This window comes from Sporobolomyces koalae (assembly GCF_050403365.1).
Source record: "Sporobolomyces koalae JCM15063 DNA, S_koalae_JCM15063T_v1_ctg2, whole genome shotgun sequence".
Lineage (NCBI taxonomy): Eukaryota > Fungi > Basidiomycota > Microbotryomycetes > Sporidiobolales > Sporidiobolaceae > Sporobolomyces > Sporobolomyces koalae.
The window spans coordinates 249,632-265,894 of record NW_027481769.1 but is presented as its reverse complement, the minus strand read 5'-3'; the positions used below and the strand labels follow the sequence as shown (position 1 = coordinate 265,894).

General features: G+C 54.6%; 6 protein-coding genes across 6 annotated transcripts; 4 read left to right on the top strand and 2 right to left on the bottom strand.

Annotated features, from left to right (window-relative positions):
• Positions 1 to 260: 260 nt before the first annotated feature.
• Positions 261 to 3,588, top strand: JCM15063_005578 (LisH domain-containing protein; the record flags this gene model as incomplete). Its single annotated transcript, XM_076675799.1, has 7 exons — positions 261 to 730; positions 859 to 1,128; positions 1,202 to 1,690; positions 1,761 to 2,302; positions 2,376 to 2,890; positions 2,956 to 3,330; positions 3,403 to 3,588. The coding sequence occupies 7 exons, from the start codon at positions 261 to 263 to the stop codon at positions 3,586 to 3,588; spliced, it is 2,847 nt and encodes a 948-aa protein (XP_076536938.1).
• A 795-nt stretch (positions 3,589 to 4,383) lies between these two features.
• On the top strand, positions 4,384 to 5,065 carry JCM15063_005577 (uncharacterized protein; the record flags this gene model as incomplete). Its single annotated transcript, XM_076675798.1, has 2 exons — positions 4,384 to 4,473; positions 4,562 to 5,065. 2 exons carry the CDS (start codon positions 4,384 to 4,386, stop codon positions 5,063 to 5,065), a joined length of 594 nt encoding a protein of 197 aa, XP_076536937.1.
• A 735-nt stretch (positions 5,066 to 5,800) lies between these two features.
• JCM15063_005576 (RecQ family ATP-dependent DNA helicase) lies at positions 5,801 to 8,830 on the bottom strand (the record flags this gene model as incomplete). Its single annotated transcript, XM_076675797.1, has 10 exons — positions 5,801 to 6,264; positions 6,329 to 6,629; positions 6,696 to 6,835; positions 6,893 to 7,189; positions 7,248 to 7,326; positions 7,388 to 7,520; positions 7,577 to 7,676; positions 7,759 to 7,881; positions 7,954 to 8,638; positions 8,711 to 8,830. The coding sequence occupies 10 exons, from the start codon at positions 8,828 to 8,830 to the stop codon at positions 5,801 to 5,803; spliced, it is 2,442 nt and encodes an 813-aa protein (XP_076536936.1).
• Positions 8,831 to 9,573: 743 nt separating this feature from the next.
• On the top strand, positions 9,574 to 12,007 carry JCM15063_005575 (MDR family MFS transporter; the record flags this gene model as incomplete). Its single annotated transcript, XM_076675796.1, has 10 exons — positions 9,574 to 9,786; positions 9,864 to 9,880; positions 9,949 to 10,267; positions 10,335 to 10,472; positions 10,545 to 10,843; positions 10,911 to 11,052; positions 11,127 to 11,174; positions 11,251 to 11,342; positions 11,417 to 11,699; positions 11,777 to 12,007. 10 exons carry the CDS (start codon positions 9,574 to 9,576, stop codon positions 12,005 to 12,007), a joined length of 1,782 nt encoding a protein of 593 aa, XP_076536935.1.
• A 493-nt stretch (positions 12,008 to 12,500) lies between these two features.
• Positions 12,501 to 13,157, bottom strand: MOH1 (Moh1p; the record flags this gene model as incomplete). The annotated part of the gene is made up of 5 exons (XM_076675795.1): positions 12,501 to 12,514; positions 12,582 to 12,647; positions 12,718 to 12,827; positions 12,906 to 12,949; positions 13,041 to 13,157. 5 exons carry the CDS (start codon positions 13,155 to 13,157, stop codon positions 12,501 to 12,503), a joined length of 351 nt encoding a protein of 116 aa, XP_076536934.1.
• Positions 13,158 to 13,460: 303 nt separating this feature from the next.
• Positions 13,461 to 16,193, top strand: ULP1 (SUMO protease ULP1; the record flags this gene model as incomplete). Its single annotated transcript, XM_076675794.1, has 9 exons — positions 13,461 to 13,668; positions 13,749 to 14,074; positions 14,142 to 14,715; positions 14,787 to 15,412; positions 15,489 to 15,629; positions 15,702 to 15,788; positions 15,866 to 15,910; positions 15,980 to 16,047; positions 16,127 to 16,193. The coding sequence occupies 9 exons, from the start codon at positions 13,461 to 13,463 to the stop codon at positions 16,191 to 16,193; spliced, it is 2,142 nt and encodes a 713-aa protein (XP_076536933.1).
• Between the last annotated feature and the right edge of the window lie 70 nt (positions 16,194 to 16,263).

Here is a 16,263-nt window from a genome sequence, read left to right as displayed (position 1 = left end):
ACTTCGATCCCGATTCGCCTCGACAGTCCGCGTGCACGGTCGACGGGAACGCGGGTTTGAACTTCGCACCCCCCGCCTTTCAAGGTATTCTTCCCGATTGTCCGCCCCCCTCGTCTTTCGAAATCGAACACTTGTGCACGACAACCCGCCTGCTTCGGCATTCCTTCGTCGGCGCACGTGTGCGAGTTGAACCGAAGCGTGTGCGCGGTTCTCGACGATGTACAGAGCGAATGACTTGGCGGTACAGCCCGAGTTCGAGCATGGCATCGGCAGGGTTGGAGTTAGGTCATTCGAGCAGTCAAGGGAACCTGCAAGTCGGCTCGGCGGGAGGCAGGGCGGCAGCATCCCTCGCGGTGTTGCACCCGAGCGAAACTTCCTTCAACATGGTCAACCTTCTTATCGCGAAATCGACCCACGCGATCACCCCGATTCGCACCCATCACGCGCAGAAGGGGGAGGACCTTTACGAATGCACGCACGGTACACAAGCTCGCACTCGACGTCGCAATCTGCGTCGCCACATCTCGGACAGCTACCGGCGACGGCATCCGCGTCCAATACTCAGCAGTACTACGACCATGCGCAATCTCCGCACCCACAGCAACATCCTCCGCACGAACAGCATGATCCACGCATGCGGTACGCGTCAAGTACGCCGCGACAAACCGAAACTTTTCACCCATCGCCAGGGACAGCAGGTCTATCCGCTGCAACCCCTCCAGCAGAGCGCGTAGGTACGCCGTCTCGCGGAGCCCAAAATGCCTTCCGTGCTCAGCAGCTCTCACAGCAAGAGAGACACTCGCCGGCAGCCCTAGTCGCTTCACGGCGCGCGAGTATCGATCAAACTTCTGCAAACAGCACACAACATCCAAGCCATCCTTCCCGCCCTCAACAGCATCATGGATCCCCTCGGTCTCAGCAGTCACTACCACAGCATCACCCGTCCCAGTCGAATTTGCAGTCGACCCCGAAAGCTGAGCCCACAGAAGTGCCTCGAGGTCGATCGCCTCTGCTGAATCCGGGAAGCATGACCAACCCGCCGAGCTCTGCTTCTGAACCTCTACGGCAGAAAAGCGAGTCGCCGAAGCAAGGTGGTTCCTCGAGTTCGCAAACGACCACACTATTTCAGTGCGTACCTTGACCTTGCCTCGCTGGCATCAATGTTTCCAAATCAGGGTCTGACAAGAGCCTCGCCTCGCAGCTCCTACATCCTAGACTACCTACAACGCGCCGGTTTCTTGACGACTGCAGCCGCTTTCCTCTCTGAAAAACCCGACGTTTCGACTTTCCCTCTCGAATCGGGACGTCATTACCCTGCGCGCTCTCGTCGAGACAGCTCATCTATGCGCGCAGCAGCTTCGAACCTCGCATCTCCTGCGGGCCTGACTATCCCAGTCTCTCACAAGTCACCCATCTCTGCGCCTCTCTTCCGCTCCGAGTCGGGATCCTCGCCTGTATCGCCGAACCAACAAGGCGTCTCGAACCATTCGACGGTCGAGAGTACAACTAGCTCCAATTCAACTACGAGTCACTTCGGCTTCGACGGAGCAAACAGCGCCGTCGGAGGAGATGACGAGCGGCCCAGTCCAGGGGACGAATTCAAACGAGACTCTGAACCTGAGCTAGCATTGGACGATACAATACCCGCTGCTGCAGTCGAGCACGAGGTGGAGGCGGGATTCCTCTACGAGTAGGCTGTTTCTCTCGCATCCGTCGCTAACCCAAGACTCTTTCGCTAATCTGCCCTGTGCTGTTTTCAGGTGGTTCCACGTCTTTCACGATGTACACTCTGCGCGCATGGGCACCGGAGGCTCGGCATCTGCGCGCACGGTCGTCGAAAGCAATCTCGCGGCACCGACGATCGGCAAGCGGATCCAGACATTCGTTCAGCGCCGGCCAGCGGAGCAGATCCTGCGCCCCACGCAAGTCGTCAGCGCCCAGTCGATGACTGCTTCTCCGAAGCGATATGTGCAAGCCCAACCACGGCCCCAGCTCCTCGCGCGCAGACCCTCCCAACTCCAAGGACCCGCAGGCAGGCTCGCACAACCTGGGATGGTCTCGGGTAGACCGACGATGACTCGGACTTCTTCTCTCAACGGCGCCCCTGTCACACCGATCCAGGCTGGTCATGCTCAGCCGCTCTCTCGGCAGAATTCTCAGCACCTGCTCATTCAGCAGCAACGGGAGAATCATGCACGGCAACAAGCACTCCATGGACGACAGAAACTGCACCAAGTCCAGCTCGAGCAGATGCACTTACAGAATCAGATGCTCGAATCGCCCAAGCAGAGTCAGCCTAACGGTTAGTGGCCGCTGCTAAATTGTTCTCATTACTCGACTTGTTCGCAGGCTTATTAATCTCCTCGACGCAACAGCTTCGAACATGTCTGTGCCTGGGCCAACAAGTTCTGGCGTGTCTGGATATGCCGCTGACCGCCTCGCCAGGTCGAGCGAGTCTTTCGGCAACTACAACGCCGCGAACACGAATAGCCAGCGCTCACAACGCGCCCAGGAACCTCTGCAACCCGAATATAACGAATCGTCACCGCAACCGATCCCTGCCGGATCTCGCTACGTGCTTCGTGAGCCCGTCACGAATGGCAATGCGCCTTACTTGCGGGTAGAGAGTGCAGGCAAACCGGGACTGCAGAGGACCTATTCGCAACCTCACGCGCAACAGCTGTCTTCGAACCAGCAGGATAAGCTCATGCCACCGCCTCAAGCGATCGGTCGACCGCCCATCAATCGTTCTCTTTCGGCTTCGCTCGTCGAGGACGACAACCCGAATTCGACGGTACCGGTTGGTTTGCCTACCCAGTCAACGAAACGACGACGCGACTCTGTGCTCGATTCTTCAACGCTCGGCGCAGACTCGCGCGAGGTCAAAAAGGTACTCAATGGCTTGTATCGCCGATTGCCCATGAATGTACCATTGACCTCCTGAAACCTATGCAGGCTCGATCGTACACGGACTTGTCCAGTCAAGGGCAAAGATCGACGACTGGCAAGTCTCCTTTGGCTCAGGAACTCGACTTCTCTGCTCAATCAGGAGACTTGCCTGCGAATGCGACATCGACGCGATCGCCTGCCGCTGGGCTCGAGTCACCTGTCAAGAAGACTGTTGAAGAGATCGACCTGACTGCTCCGTCGCCATTGCCGGGTCCACCTCATCAACTTGGTCTAGTCGAAACTGTCGAAGTTGATGTGTCGCTACAAGACACGGAGGCCTTACTTGCCAGTCTTGAAGACATGGAGCGCAAGTCTCGGAGTGGCGAGCTCGAGGACTTGTCGTCCGGGGCAGTCACCGGGCCGACCATGACCGATGCCGAGGTGAGTCGCACCGGTACTTTCCATCCGAATCTCTTCCCGTGTGCTCATCATCTCGTTGTTGATCGTCAACAGCTCGATGCGTTCTTTGCCCAATCGATGAAAGCGGTCGATGATCCCGACTTTGCTAACGTCGCAATCGAGAAAGAACCGCCGATCTCGATTCCTGAGAACGCCGATTTCGATTTCAGCGAGTACAACTCGTTCTTCGGTGCCGATGCAGCTTCATACGATCCTACCACCTTCGACCTAACCGTTTGATACGGTACCTCCCGACGTATCATCTCCGAGACCTCGCTCTGACACAAAACCGATAGAATCTCAATATCTGTTTCTCCATATGGCGACCCATCGCTCGTTACTCCTCCGTTAAATACGGCCTCTCCTCGATTCTGTCACTTTCTGGATCCCACCCGTCTGTCTCTTCACCTTTCAGTCTTCATTTTCATTTTTTACCCATTTCTGTCCGGCATGCCTTGATTCCACCCATTCTTTTCATCTTTCGATACCCTGACATCTTGATTCCATCTGCACCTTCATCTTCTTTCGGTACCGTCATCATGCCTCCTCTCGTACGTGGGAGGAGTTCGTTCTCCCTTTTGTCCCTCAGTTCTTTTGCAGTTTTACCATTCTGTCCTTTTCTCGCACCTCCTCAGTACGTTCGGTACTTCTCGTCATCTGGGGAATTTTGTTTTGCAGTCCAATATCGCGTCTCGGCCATCTTGATAGGTATTCACCAGATATCGGCGTGTCAAAGCGTAGACGCGGACAACGGAGAAAGTCCCTCCAATCTCGAGGGGTCGTAAAACAGTGTCATATTTCCTATGCTTTCAGTGACTGCGTCGATTGATTTCGACGTATGGAGCCAGGTCAAGAAAGCTTCAAGGGGTCGCGATCGTCGCGAAGACTGTAAACGTCAATATTCTGGCTCTTCTCTTCTCCACCTCGCTCGTTCTTCCGAAGTCTCGGCCACAAGGTCGCTATCTGTCGTCGTCCTGAAGATACTGTGATCTCGATCGACGCTCACTGCCAGAACCTCGCCGAAACTTGTCACCGATGGCGTCAACTTCATCGTCTACCCGACCGGCAACAGCGGGCGATCCTGCCGAGCAACTGTACCACACCGCACAGCACTACATCGGACAGGTCTGTCCAGGCTAGCGTTTCTCCGAGCATGCCGGTGTCCTGACTCGAGCGTTTCTTGCCCCCCTGTTCCCTCCTTCGGTTTCGGCAGGTGATTCAACTCCTCGAAAAGACCGTCACTCAGGATGCGCATCTGCAACACACGTCGACTCGTAATGCGGGAAGCACGATTGGCAAACATCTCCGGCATTTGCACGACCACTACCGACTCTTGCTCGAAGGGATTCCGAGTACGAATTCTGAACCGCTTGACGTCAACTACGATGTCCGGTCACGCAACGGAGATGCCGAGAACCATCACGATGCGTGTGTCAAAACCTTTCGAGATCTGAGCGAACGACTACGACAGGATACTGGAGCAGGGAAGGCAATCCCGAGTGATCGCAAAGTTCGCCTCACGGCGATCACTCCCGAGAAAGTCGTCGTCGAAAGCACGTTCGGTCGCGAGTTGTGGTTCGCATCGTTCCACGCCGTACATCACTTTGCGTTGATCAAGGTCTTGATCGACGAATTGAACCTCGAGGTGGCCGACGATTTCGGAGTCGCTCCCTCGACCCTAGTGCATCGACACGAGCTCATGCCGAACAAGTTGTGAATACGTAGCTGGTACGTTTGATCTCGACTGTCGCATTCGGAAACGTTAATCCTGAACTGACGGCGGAGTTGCTTCGATAGAACTTGCTCTCGAATCTCTCGATGGCAATGCAGGGTAATGTAAGGGAGGCAGAGGCCATTGCAGACAGCTGTTGTCATTGTAGCATATCGATATACCCTTGACCTCGGGATCCTGCGTAACCCAGACTTGTGATCCGCCTCTGCTATCCATGGAGACTAGAGCCGAGTGTGATGGTGGATGAGATGTCGCGTCGCAAACTAGTCAAAGAACCTTCTGAAGAAACGGCAAGGTCCTTCCGGCTTATGTCGACTCTGTCCCTCCCGAACCTAAAAAGAAGATTCGAAAAGAATGTGATCATTCTTCGCTCGTTCACCTCGCGTCGGGAGTTTCCCCCCGACGCGAGGTTACGGACTTTACCTAAGCCGATGGGAGAAGATGGCCCAAAGGAAGTGTGTTTCCGTTAGATGGAAACGGCGCCGAGCGGTTGGAGAGAAAGAAAAGAGCAGGGCGGGTTGGGCGCGCGTCGTGTGTTTGGGGATTCGCGACTCAGGGGGAGGTTCCAAAGACTCGCACAATTTTGCTCTCTTTGGCCTGCACAGTACGAGGAACGATTTCTTTGCAAAGTAAACAGGTACGGTACAGCAGAGACAACAACAAGACGACAACTGGACGAACGAGACATGCGGTAACTTTTCTGTGGGAATTCCGTTTCCCTCAATCGAGCTCGATGACTTCTGTCTCGAAAACCTTGCTTGCAGTCCTCCCGAGGCCGCGGGTATTTTTTGTGACGATTGTGCTCCAGCCGTCTTCGTTGACAGCGGCATCACTTGAGAGCAATTCCTCGCCGTACACAGGGAAGGTTTCGATTTCTGCCTCGTCTTCATCTTCTTCCTCGACCTCGTCGGGAGCTTCAACGGCAGGAACTCGTGACTTCAAATTGTGTGATACTGCCGTCGAGGATCCATTCTCCGATTGGGCCTTCTTTCGCTTGGACGAGGACGCTCCATTGCTTTGGGCTGCCGCCTTCCTCTTCTTTCCTTGCCCGCTCGCGTTCGCCAATAGCACGTCCATCGAAAGTCGGAGTGGTAGACCTTGGCTCTCGGCTTGCTCAGGTGATAGGCGGGTGAAGCGTAGCGCTTTGTTCGAAGTTTCGAGGTAGGAATTGGTCGCGTATGCGGCTGCGTATGGCAAGACGAGTCAGTCTCAGGGATTCGCTAGAACAGATGTGATCGAGTGACTGACTGTGCACAAAAACCTCTCGCAACCATCCCTCGGTCAGGAGGTGAATCAGCATTGTCTCCGTTTCGTCCCGATTGAGCGTCACTTTGACCCCGGCCACCTGCGTCACGTCGACCTTGCCCTTCACCTTGTTGTTCTTGTCTCGAGTCGAGAACGATCCTCCCCCGTTCCCGCGCACGAGATCGGCAGCTTGAGGCAGAGTGAGTGTGCCGTGCTGAGCTTCGGCAGCAGCAATGATCCGCAGAGCGCGATAGGCTTGATCCGAGATATCGTGGGTGACTATATCTGCAGCATCTCGAACGCACTATCACGTCGGCAGACAGGTTTAGATGGCGGATCGACAGGGGAAAGCAGAGCATTGAGCGCTTACATTGTCGCACGATCCGCATGGCTCTTCCCCTTCAGCGTCATCGAAAGCTCTCGAGTCGTCGTACGTGCTTGCAAAGTAACGCGCGAAGAGAACCTTGCGACAACTCTTCAGATCTTGAGCGAATTGCAGCATCTCGTAGACTGCCATCAGATAAATCAGCGAAACCCGAGCATTGAGTATCAGAAGCAGTGACTCACGTTTCTCTTTTCCTCCCGAACGCCATGATTCATGCACGAGCGTCGACAGACGAGAGGCGTCCGCTGCTCGAAAGAAGGTGATGCAATCGCTAGGCAAGCCATCTCTTCCCGCTCGGCCCCCTTCTTGATAGTAGTTTGCGAGAGACTTGGCCAGCGTGTGATGTACGACGAAGCGTACCGACGGGTTGTCGATGCCGAGGCCAAACGAAGCGTTCGTCGCGCAGACGACCTGAATCTTCTTCTCCCTCCAAGATTCGTGCACTCTGAGCTTCTCGGCATCGTCGATGTACGCGTGATCTAAGGGATAAGCTGTCAGCGAGTGACAAGTATGGACATCCACATGACCCGGACTGACAGACTGCTGCACTTAGCCTTCCTCTACACTTGACGTTCGAGTTGATCTCTTTCGAGATGTTCTCCGAATCTGCTCGCGACTGAGCGAAATACCACATGTCAGTAAGTTATCGTTGCTGAACGGGACGCTCTTCGGCCTACCAGGCAGTAGATGATCCCAGTCTCGCCTTCGTGATGCTCGAGAATCCAGTTAATGATCGCAGCAGTGGCTTCGTCGGCTTTTTGAGGTTTCGGCACCACGGCCCAGTTGAGATTCGGACGGTACAGTGGAGCACTACCATTCCGAATGTGGTCAGCTCATCGTCAATGGAGCACCATAACCCAACTTACCTGAAGAGGACAGTCGAATTTGGCGTGGCTGCACTGCCAGGAGACGTCTTCTTGGGTAAGCCGAGGGTTTTGATCATGTCTGTGATCACGTTCGAAGGGGCTAGGGGGGATGACCTGATGTAAGCTAGCGCGCAAGAACAATACGCTTGCGCGTGAAGTGAAGTCATAAATCCAAGGCGTACCAGTCGCAGTGACAGCAAGAACAGGTACTTTGGGGAAGAGCACCTTGAGCTTCTGTAGCGACAGGTAAGCGGGGCGGTAGTCGTGTCCGGACATGGTGATGCAGTGCGCTTCGTCAATGACAACTGCTCGCAGGTAATTTGTACTGTCAGTCTTGTTGGCCAGTCACACTCGATCGCGAAGAATGAGGAGCTTACAGCGGGCGATCTTGCCAGAGTCGTACATTTTCTGCAATGTGCTAACAAAGCTTTTCGACTTGTCGATCCGTTCGGGAGTCACGTATACCAGCTTGATCTCGTCTCCTTCTTCCTCGTCTTCTTGGCTCTGTGCAGCCCTCTTCTTCCCTTTTTGGGTCGCAGCATTTCTCAGCATGCGTTTCATGATCGACTTTATATCTTGCTGCGATGTCGCGGCGTGAATTGCTTCGGCAGCGATGTTGCGGGACGAGAGATTCTGGACTTGATCCGTCATAAGCGAGATCAAGGGAGTAATGACAATCGTGCACCCGGGGGCGAGAAGGGCGGGGATCTGGTAGATGAGGGATTTGCCTCCGCCGGTCGGCATGACTACGACGAGATCCCTGCCCGACATGGACGCGTTGATGGCCGCTTCTTGACAGTGTCTCCATGACTCGATGCCCCAGATATTCCGAGCGAGCTCCGCCGCCTCGCCTGACCATGCATACTCGCCTTCCTCAAAGTTCAGCACGTTTCCCGCAATAATTGGTCCAGCCTTCGACGCTGAGCGATTTCCATTTTGATGAGAAATGTCTAGTCTCGATCGCATTGTCGCATAGAGTGAGTCTCGGTCAAGCTGGAGCGACTGGCGTAGCTTCTGCAACTTGACGATGTTTGTCGTAATTGAATCCAACTCGAGGTCCAGCTTTTCGAGCGGTGCAGCATGTCTTGAGATTAGCTGCTATAGCGAAGCCCATGCCTGGCAAAGAATGCTCACGTTCTCGAGGTTGGCCCGTTCGCTTTCTGTGGCTTGATCGAGGACCGAGTCGTCTCCTTCCCACTCGTCTTCCGAATCTTCTAGCGTAGCAGCGTGACTCTGATTCACTCCCTTGACCATGCCGAATGCCGCACGTCTGCTTTTGATGGCGCGAAAGCGATGTTGAGTGAGGCGAACTCGGCAAGTTGGCGGGCGAATGAGGAGCTTGAGCGCTCTCTGGCTGCCGAGTCGCTGTTCTGCTCTTGAGTCCTCGTGGGTCCGTGATTTGCTTGCGCACTCTAGAGAGAGGAGGACCGTATGAATGATGAAACACTTGGTCGGCCTTCTCGAAATTTAACGACTCTTGCAATATTTCGACTGACTAGAGCTACCGCCGCGACTTGCCGACCGCCGGGATGTGGGAAAGGGTCCAGCTAGCCTAGATCGTCTAGGTCTACCACCGCGCAATGTCATCGGATCGCTATCAGAGTCATCGCTCGCCGCGCTCGATCCTCGCGTGGGTCTGCAAAGAAGGAGCGACGCGCGCTCAGCAGTAGAGTCAAGAGCTCGTATGCATTATGATTCGAGTCACGGCTCACTCCGAAGACGCGCGGTCCCCGAGCGATTAGCTCTCCGGCATGACTATCTGACGCATCGCGTGATCATAGTACGAAACGTACAGTACCGAGCGCTTGCCAGTACATACACACACGGAGTCACTGGGCATCCGGTCAGCTATTGCGCGCACTGCTGATTATGTGAGATTTTCAATTTGATCAATACCGGGAGAACGGATCCGGCTGAGCCGCGAGCCGTCGGCACTGCAGCGCAGTCTCGCGTTTTGCGCTCGCCGTTCTTCTTCGTCTCGGACGGTCGCTCGCACCATGTCACGCCGGGAATCAGTGGACGACGCACCGGCAGGGAACTTGATCGACGGTACACCTATTTTACCCGCCGCAGCAACAGATCGCGAAAAAGTGGAGGACGAGATCGAGCAAGGCGGCTCGCTCAACAAGGGCCTCAGTAGCGAGTCCGACACGATCGTGGTCAAGAAGAACAAGCTAGACGATGTACACGTCCTGCCGAAGAACAATCTCGTGAGTCTTTGCATGCATCTGGCACCGCATGGTGGTCTCGTGCCGAAGGCTGACTGACCCAACTCTGCGATGATCAGCCGATGGTTCTTCTCGGGTATGTCGGATATTGCTCAAAATTGAAAGCCGAGACGCACCGCTAATGCCACATTTTCAATGATGCAGTCTCGCGCTGTGTGTCTTGCTCGCAGCTCTCGACTCGACGATCGTCTCGACCGCGCTGTCGACCATCCAGCGTGACCTGAACGGATCGAGCGCGTCGCTAACGTGGATCACTCAGGCTTACCTCCTGCTATGCACCTGTCTCGCGCCGAGCTACGGAAAACTGTCCCAGCTTTACGGCCGCAAAGCGATCCTGTTTTCATCGATCGCGTTCTTCCTCCTGGGTTCGACCCTGTGTGCGACGGCCAAGAACATGATCTGGCTCTGCGCCAGTCGAGGGGTACAGGGAATCGGCGGTGGAGGGATCGTGCAAATGACTCAGGTACGTTTCTTGCCAACTTTCAATCAGAACGCCAGGGGGCTGACCCTTCATAGCCGCTCACCAACAGGTCGTAATCAGCGACATTACACCTCTGCACAGCCGAGGCAAGTACACGAGTGTCATCGGATCAACCTGGGGATTGGCGAGCGCCTGCGGACCTCTGCTGGGTGGAGCTTTCGTCTCGAAAGCGACTTGGCGCTGGTGTGTGAGTTGCATGGTCACAAGATCTTGAGTATACGCCGTGAAGACGCACAACTAACGAGTCGCATCGCTCTAGTTCTGGATCAATCTGCCCGTCGGAGCTTTTGCTTTTGCAGTGCTGGCCTACTTCCTCAAGCTCAACCCGCATACGCCTCCGAGCACGCGCGAGCTTATCTCCGACTTTGATTTCCTCGGCTTGTTCCTCATGATTGTCGGACTCGTCGTCTTGCTGTTCGGCTTCTCGTTCGGTGAAACCAACTGGTCATCGGTCAACACGATTGTCTGTTTGACGGTCGGATGCGCCGTACTCGCTGGCGCCGTCTTCGTCGAGCTCACGACGAAGCGCTCCGCAATCATTCCACCGCGCCTGTTCAAGTGAGCATACTATCAAACGACTATTCACGATGAATCGCAGGTTGACACGCTCCCTCGAATCTCTTAGAACCCGAACTTCGGCAGCAACCCTTGTCGGAACGTTCTTCCAGTCGTTCTGTTTCATGTCGGTCTCGTACTACATGCCTTTGTTCTTCCAAGTACTGGGCTCGACGCCGCTCATGTCGGGAGTGAGGGTCATGCCGTTCTCGGTGAGGTCTCCCCTCTATTTGCAGTGCGCGATCGCCTCCAACCAACTCATTCTTTGTCCCATCCTGCGCCATAGGTTGGATCGTCGGTTGTCAGTATCGCTGCTGGCTTCTATGTCGCCAAGGTAAGAGCTTGCCCCTCATCCTCCACGTGACGAACTTTCGGAATGCGAGCTGACGCGAGAGAGCAAACCTTTGCAGACTCGCCGTTACAAACCAATCATGCTCGTCTCGTATCTGATCATGTCTCTCGGTTTTGCACTCCTCGCCACCCTCGACGAGAGATCCAACACGTACGCGACTTTCTTCCTTTTCTTTGAATCCCCTCGCGCTCGTGATGTTTATTCTCTCGCCACCCCAAATGTAGAGCACAGCAAGTGTTGTACCTGATGGTGATCGCGCTCGGGTGTGGACCTTTGTTTCAGTCTCCGTACATTGCGATCCAATCTTGCATGCCCGTCGCCGACATGGCGACTGCGACCGCGACCGTTTCGTTGATTCGTCAGATCGGATGCACGGTCGGGATCGCCGTGTCGGGAGCCATGTACGGTTCGAAACTTCGAGCCATGTTGAACGAGATTGGCTACACGTTGCCACCTGGATTGGAAGGATCTGCAGTTGGCAACGTGAATGGACTCCAAAACATTCAGGTTCGTTTTCTCCCTTTTCTTGTTTTCTCTCGCACACAGTAGTTCATTGACTTTTGGACGAGTCTCTTTGAAAACAGCCTCCAGAACTTTCGAATCGAGTCGTACACGCTTATGCGAGAGCATTGTCGGATGCTTGGATCATTTGCGCCCCACTCTTGTTTGCTGGATTCTTGGTCAGTTTCGCTTTGAAACAGTACTCGCTCGATCGAACGACCGTTCAATCTCAAGCAGGAGGTCAAAAACCCGTGGTCCAAGGAGACGATGACGATGTCGAGGACAAGGAGAAAGGGAGCGACAAGAACGTCTGAAGTCACATGGCAATGACTTAATCCATTGTATCCTGTTATGTTTCCTCCTGCATTGTATTTGTAAACTTGGAACCATCAACAGGAGCTTGCGAGAGAAAGGGAAAAAAAAAAAAGAGTCAGTCGAGCTATGACGGCCTGACGAGAACGTGTCGACCTGAGACGCTCGAATCGGGGCACCCCAAAGAGCTCCAAGCCATCTTGTCAGAGTATAGCGCACTCGAGAGCTTATCCAGATCAGAGAGGCATAATCAGAAAAGAGAGCCAAGAGTATAATTATCAACGACAAGGGGTAAGGGGGGAGACGAACACGAGAAATCGGACACAAGGAGCATTGTACAGAAGAGGGAGAGAATGTTCGAGGGATACAGTAAGGGAAAGCTGTAGCGAGAGAAAGGGAGATTCGCTGGCAGAAGCACGGGTCGAAATTTGAGCGATACAGTTTGGGTCCATGGAATGAGAGGCGCGAAGCAGTGAGACAGAAGAGGAGGAACGACTAGTGCACGTCGGCTACAGTACAAAAATGCGGGGTTCAGTCGATGGAGGATCACCTGAGAATGCCAGAGATGCAGCTCACTGGTCATGGCTTTCTCGAGGATGAACTTGCCTTCCTTGTACTTTTGCGATGCTTCGTAGGCTTTGTCTGAGAGTTGTCTCGCAAGACAAGTGTCAGTATATTGAACAGAAAGAGGGAAGCCTCATGCGCGACTTGCCGTATTTCCAGCCGAGAATTTCGCCGCACTTGGCACACATGACATCCCTGACCGTGTGGAGACCTGTCGTCATAGGTCGATCTTCGGGTACGCCCGTCTCGACGTTGACGCTATGCGAGCGAACGCGAATCAGCCTTTCGGACATGCCACAGGGGAACAAGTGGAGCCCGAAAAAGTCGGAAACGTACACGTCCTTGAACAAGTACGCTCTTCCATGCTGTCCGTTAAAGTTCTGTGCAGTGGCGGAGAAGGGCCCAGGTCAGGTCCAGGTCAAGCGCCGGGGTTGCGCCCAAACGCGCTCGGCTCGGAAAGACTCGACTCGCCTTGGACTCGATCTGCTCGCTCGTCGAGAGGTGGGTCTTGCATCGGCGACATCCAAACACCTTGCCCGCGACGCTCGAGGCCGGGACCGAGAGGTATTCGCGGTGCTTCAACCCCATCTCGGAAGCTTCGCTCGCACAATCTCGGTCGAGTGCCTGTCGGTCTTGAACGTCTGGCTGTGCCCACGATCTATTTGATTAGCTTCGATCGAACGATAGAGAGGAGAATCGAGGTTGGTGCGAAAGAGAGCGCAAGCTTAGGGGCGCGGGCCGAGATGGGGAAACTTGCGTGTAATCACTAGTACTAGTGGTAATCCGCATTGCACCAGTGGTATTCCGCATTACAAAGTCGGAAATCGAATCGCGTCCGACTTCGCGCTTGTGCCCAGCGTTGCGTTTGGCGCTCGCACACGCGCACGAGGGATGCTCGGCACGAAGCGACCGGCCTCATCCACGCTCGAGGCCAGCGCGCAGTCGCCATCATCCGCCAAGCGACTCAAACCCAACTCGCCTGCGTCTCAACACCTCGTCCCGCTCGACGCCGACAGCGCACCGACCGCGTCTCGCTGGTTCGCGCCAGTCTGGAACACGGTCAAGAGTCTGATCGGGAGCTCCACTTCGGCCTCGAACGGTCAGTATCGCCTCGCCTCGCGCCGCGTCGTTCGTCGCGATCCGCTGATCTCATCTGCATTCTGTTACCGAATGCAACAGGGCCGACACCGTCAGCGCCTCGAACGGGATCGAGGTCGCGTCAACGACCACGTCAGGAGAATCACCATCCTGCGGCACCTGCACTCGGCCCGTTCAAAGACCTTAGCGACGCGTGGATCTGGCAGACCATGAACGCGAAACAGCGAGGGCAACCCCCTCCACCCGAGCCGAGCGCGCTCAGGGACTTGCGCGAGCGCATCGAGCGACAACGCCAACTACAGAACGTTACCAAAGTCAATGGCAAATTCTTTACCGGCACCGGCGACGAGATCGGAGCCACTGCAGAGGGGGCTTACCAACGCAAGAAACCCATGGGCTCACGAGAGGTGCGTTCGAGTTACTCAGAGCGCAGGGTCGTTAGTCGCGGTACGAGCGTACTAACGGTTTCGATAGAATACCCTTGTCCCTTCCTCGCGCCCTCGACGATTACCGACGCCCGAATTCCTTCAATGCGCTCGATCTGTCGACGATTCCGACATCGCGTCTCACTCGTCTGAAACTGAAACGAAACGTGCCCAACGCGCCTTGTACAACTTTGTTACCCGCGAACTGCCGACTCTGGCCCTGCTTCCACGTATTTGTACCGATTCTGATTCTAATCGTGCCACTCCCAACTTGCATCCTGCACGCCCGCCCCACGTCTCATCGTCACCGCTCGTGTGCTCGGATCCGCAACCTCGTTCTGCTGCACGCGCGACGACCCCGATGACCCCGACGACCCCGACTCCAAACAACTTCTTCTCGTCGCCGTGGCTGTCCAAATCGTTCGATCGCATTCGACGCAAACAGCACCGTATCGCGCTTCAAAACCGAGATCAGTCGACTTTGGAGTCTCTGCGGTCGATGCCGAGCACCCCAAGTTCCTCGTCCGCTACTCTCGACCACCATGCCGAACAAGATCGTGATTTCCGAGTGTATCGAGAAGGAGTGCGGAGCTTGATCAAGCAGGAGGACGAGGGTCAACAAGGTACGCTCGCACTTTCCTCGTTCCTCCAGCACGATCCGGTACCCTGATACTTGAGTGCACAATCTTTACAGAGTACCGACCCTCGATCAAGAGCCGAACCTCTTCTTCGTTGCTCGGACCTCCTTCGGCCACTTATGCTTCGATCCTGTCTGCCTCGAAACCGACCACTCGAACAAGACCGCTCAGTCGGGTCGACCGCACCCTCGAAAACTATCACAAGACGTTGACGGAATCCCCTGCGAAAAAGATGCTCGGCAAAGCCGAACTGTTTGCCGAATTCCAACGCGTGCGAGCTCAACAAGAACAAGACGAAGCGAAAGCCCTCGCGTCACTCGAACTCGAAGATCGACAACCGGAGGAGGAACAGAGAAGCAGGAAGTGGCCGAAAAAAGTACCGAGAGAGATCCAAGATCGAGTTGCCGAAATCCTCAAGTCGAATTCGTACGACAAGACGTTGACCGGACTCGCGAGTGTCGACGCGAGGAACATGAAACGGTTGAAACCGGGCACGTGGCTGGACGACAGCATCATCGCGTTCTATGGAGTCTTGATCAACAACCGGTTCCTCGAAGCCGAGAAACAAGACCAGTGGGGCGAGCGCGAAGAGAGACTCCGGAAAGTGTGGTGTTTCAACAGTTTCTTCTGGAACATGTACAACGATTCAGGGTACAAACGAGTCAAGAAATGGACGAAAAAGGTAAACGTCACCCCGCTCATTTCTTGTTTCCCGATTGTTTTGTTTGGTCTGCTGACGGATTCGACACACGCAATAGTTTGACGTGTTTGAGAAAGACATCATCATCTTCCCAATCAACATCAACAATTCGCACTGGACCTGTGCGGCAGTCAACATCAAAATGAAACGCTTCGAATACTACGACTCGCTCGGTGGCAAGATGCAGAAAGCCTACTCGGTACGTCATGAAATTCTGTTCTTTCTAGCATTGGAAAAAATGGACGCGACTGATCTCGTTTTGTCGATGCAGCAACTGAGAAAATGGTTGCAGGAAGAACACGAGTGCAAAAAAGGTGGACCCATCGACCTGTCCGAGTGGGAAGATCACTGGGATCCGGTGCGTGTTCTTTAGTACTCCAAAGGAAGGCTTGAAAGCATGTCATTGACACACTGTCTATTGCGAGAGCTGTTTAGGATGTCCCGCAACAAGACAATTGCAACGATTGCGGAGTCTTTACTGCAAGTTCTCTCGTCGCAAGAACCCCTCGAATCGCAGTATCGCTGATCATATAGTTTGATTGTCCATAGTGCGCATTCATGGAATCGCTGTCAAGAGAATACGAAGGATTCGACTTTACGCAGAAACAGATGCCCTAGTCCGTTCTTTTTCCTTCTCCTGCTCTTTTTCCACCCTCATCTGCACACTTCCTGACTCTTGCATTTCGTAATGTCTAGTCTACGACAAAAAATCGCATTTGAGATCGATCAGGCCAAATTACATCCCATCGAAGATTGGGAGTAATCCTGTTGTAGTAACAGAGCAGGCACTGTAAAAATTCCGCTCGCGATCTCAGAGAAAGCAAGACATGTTG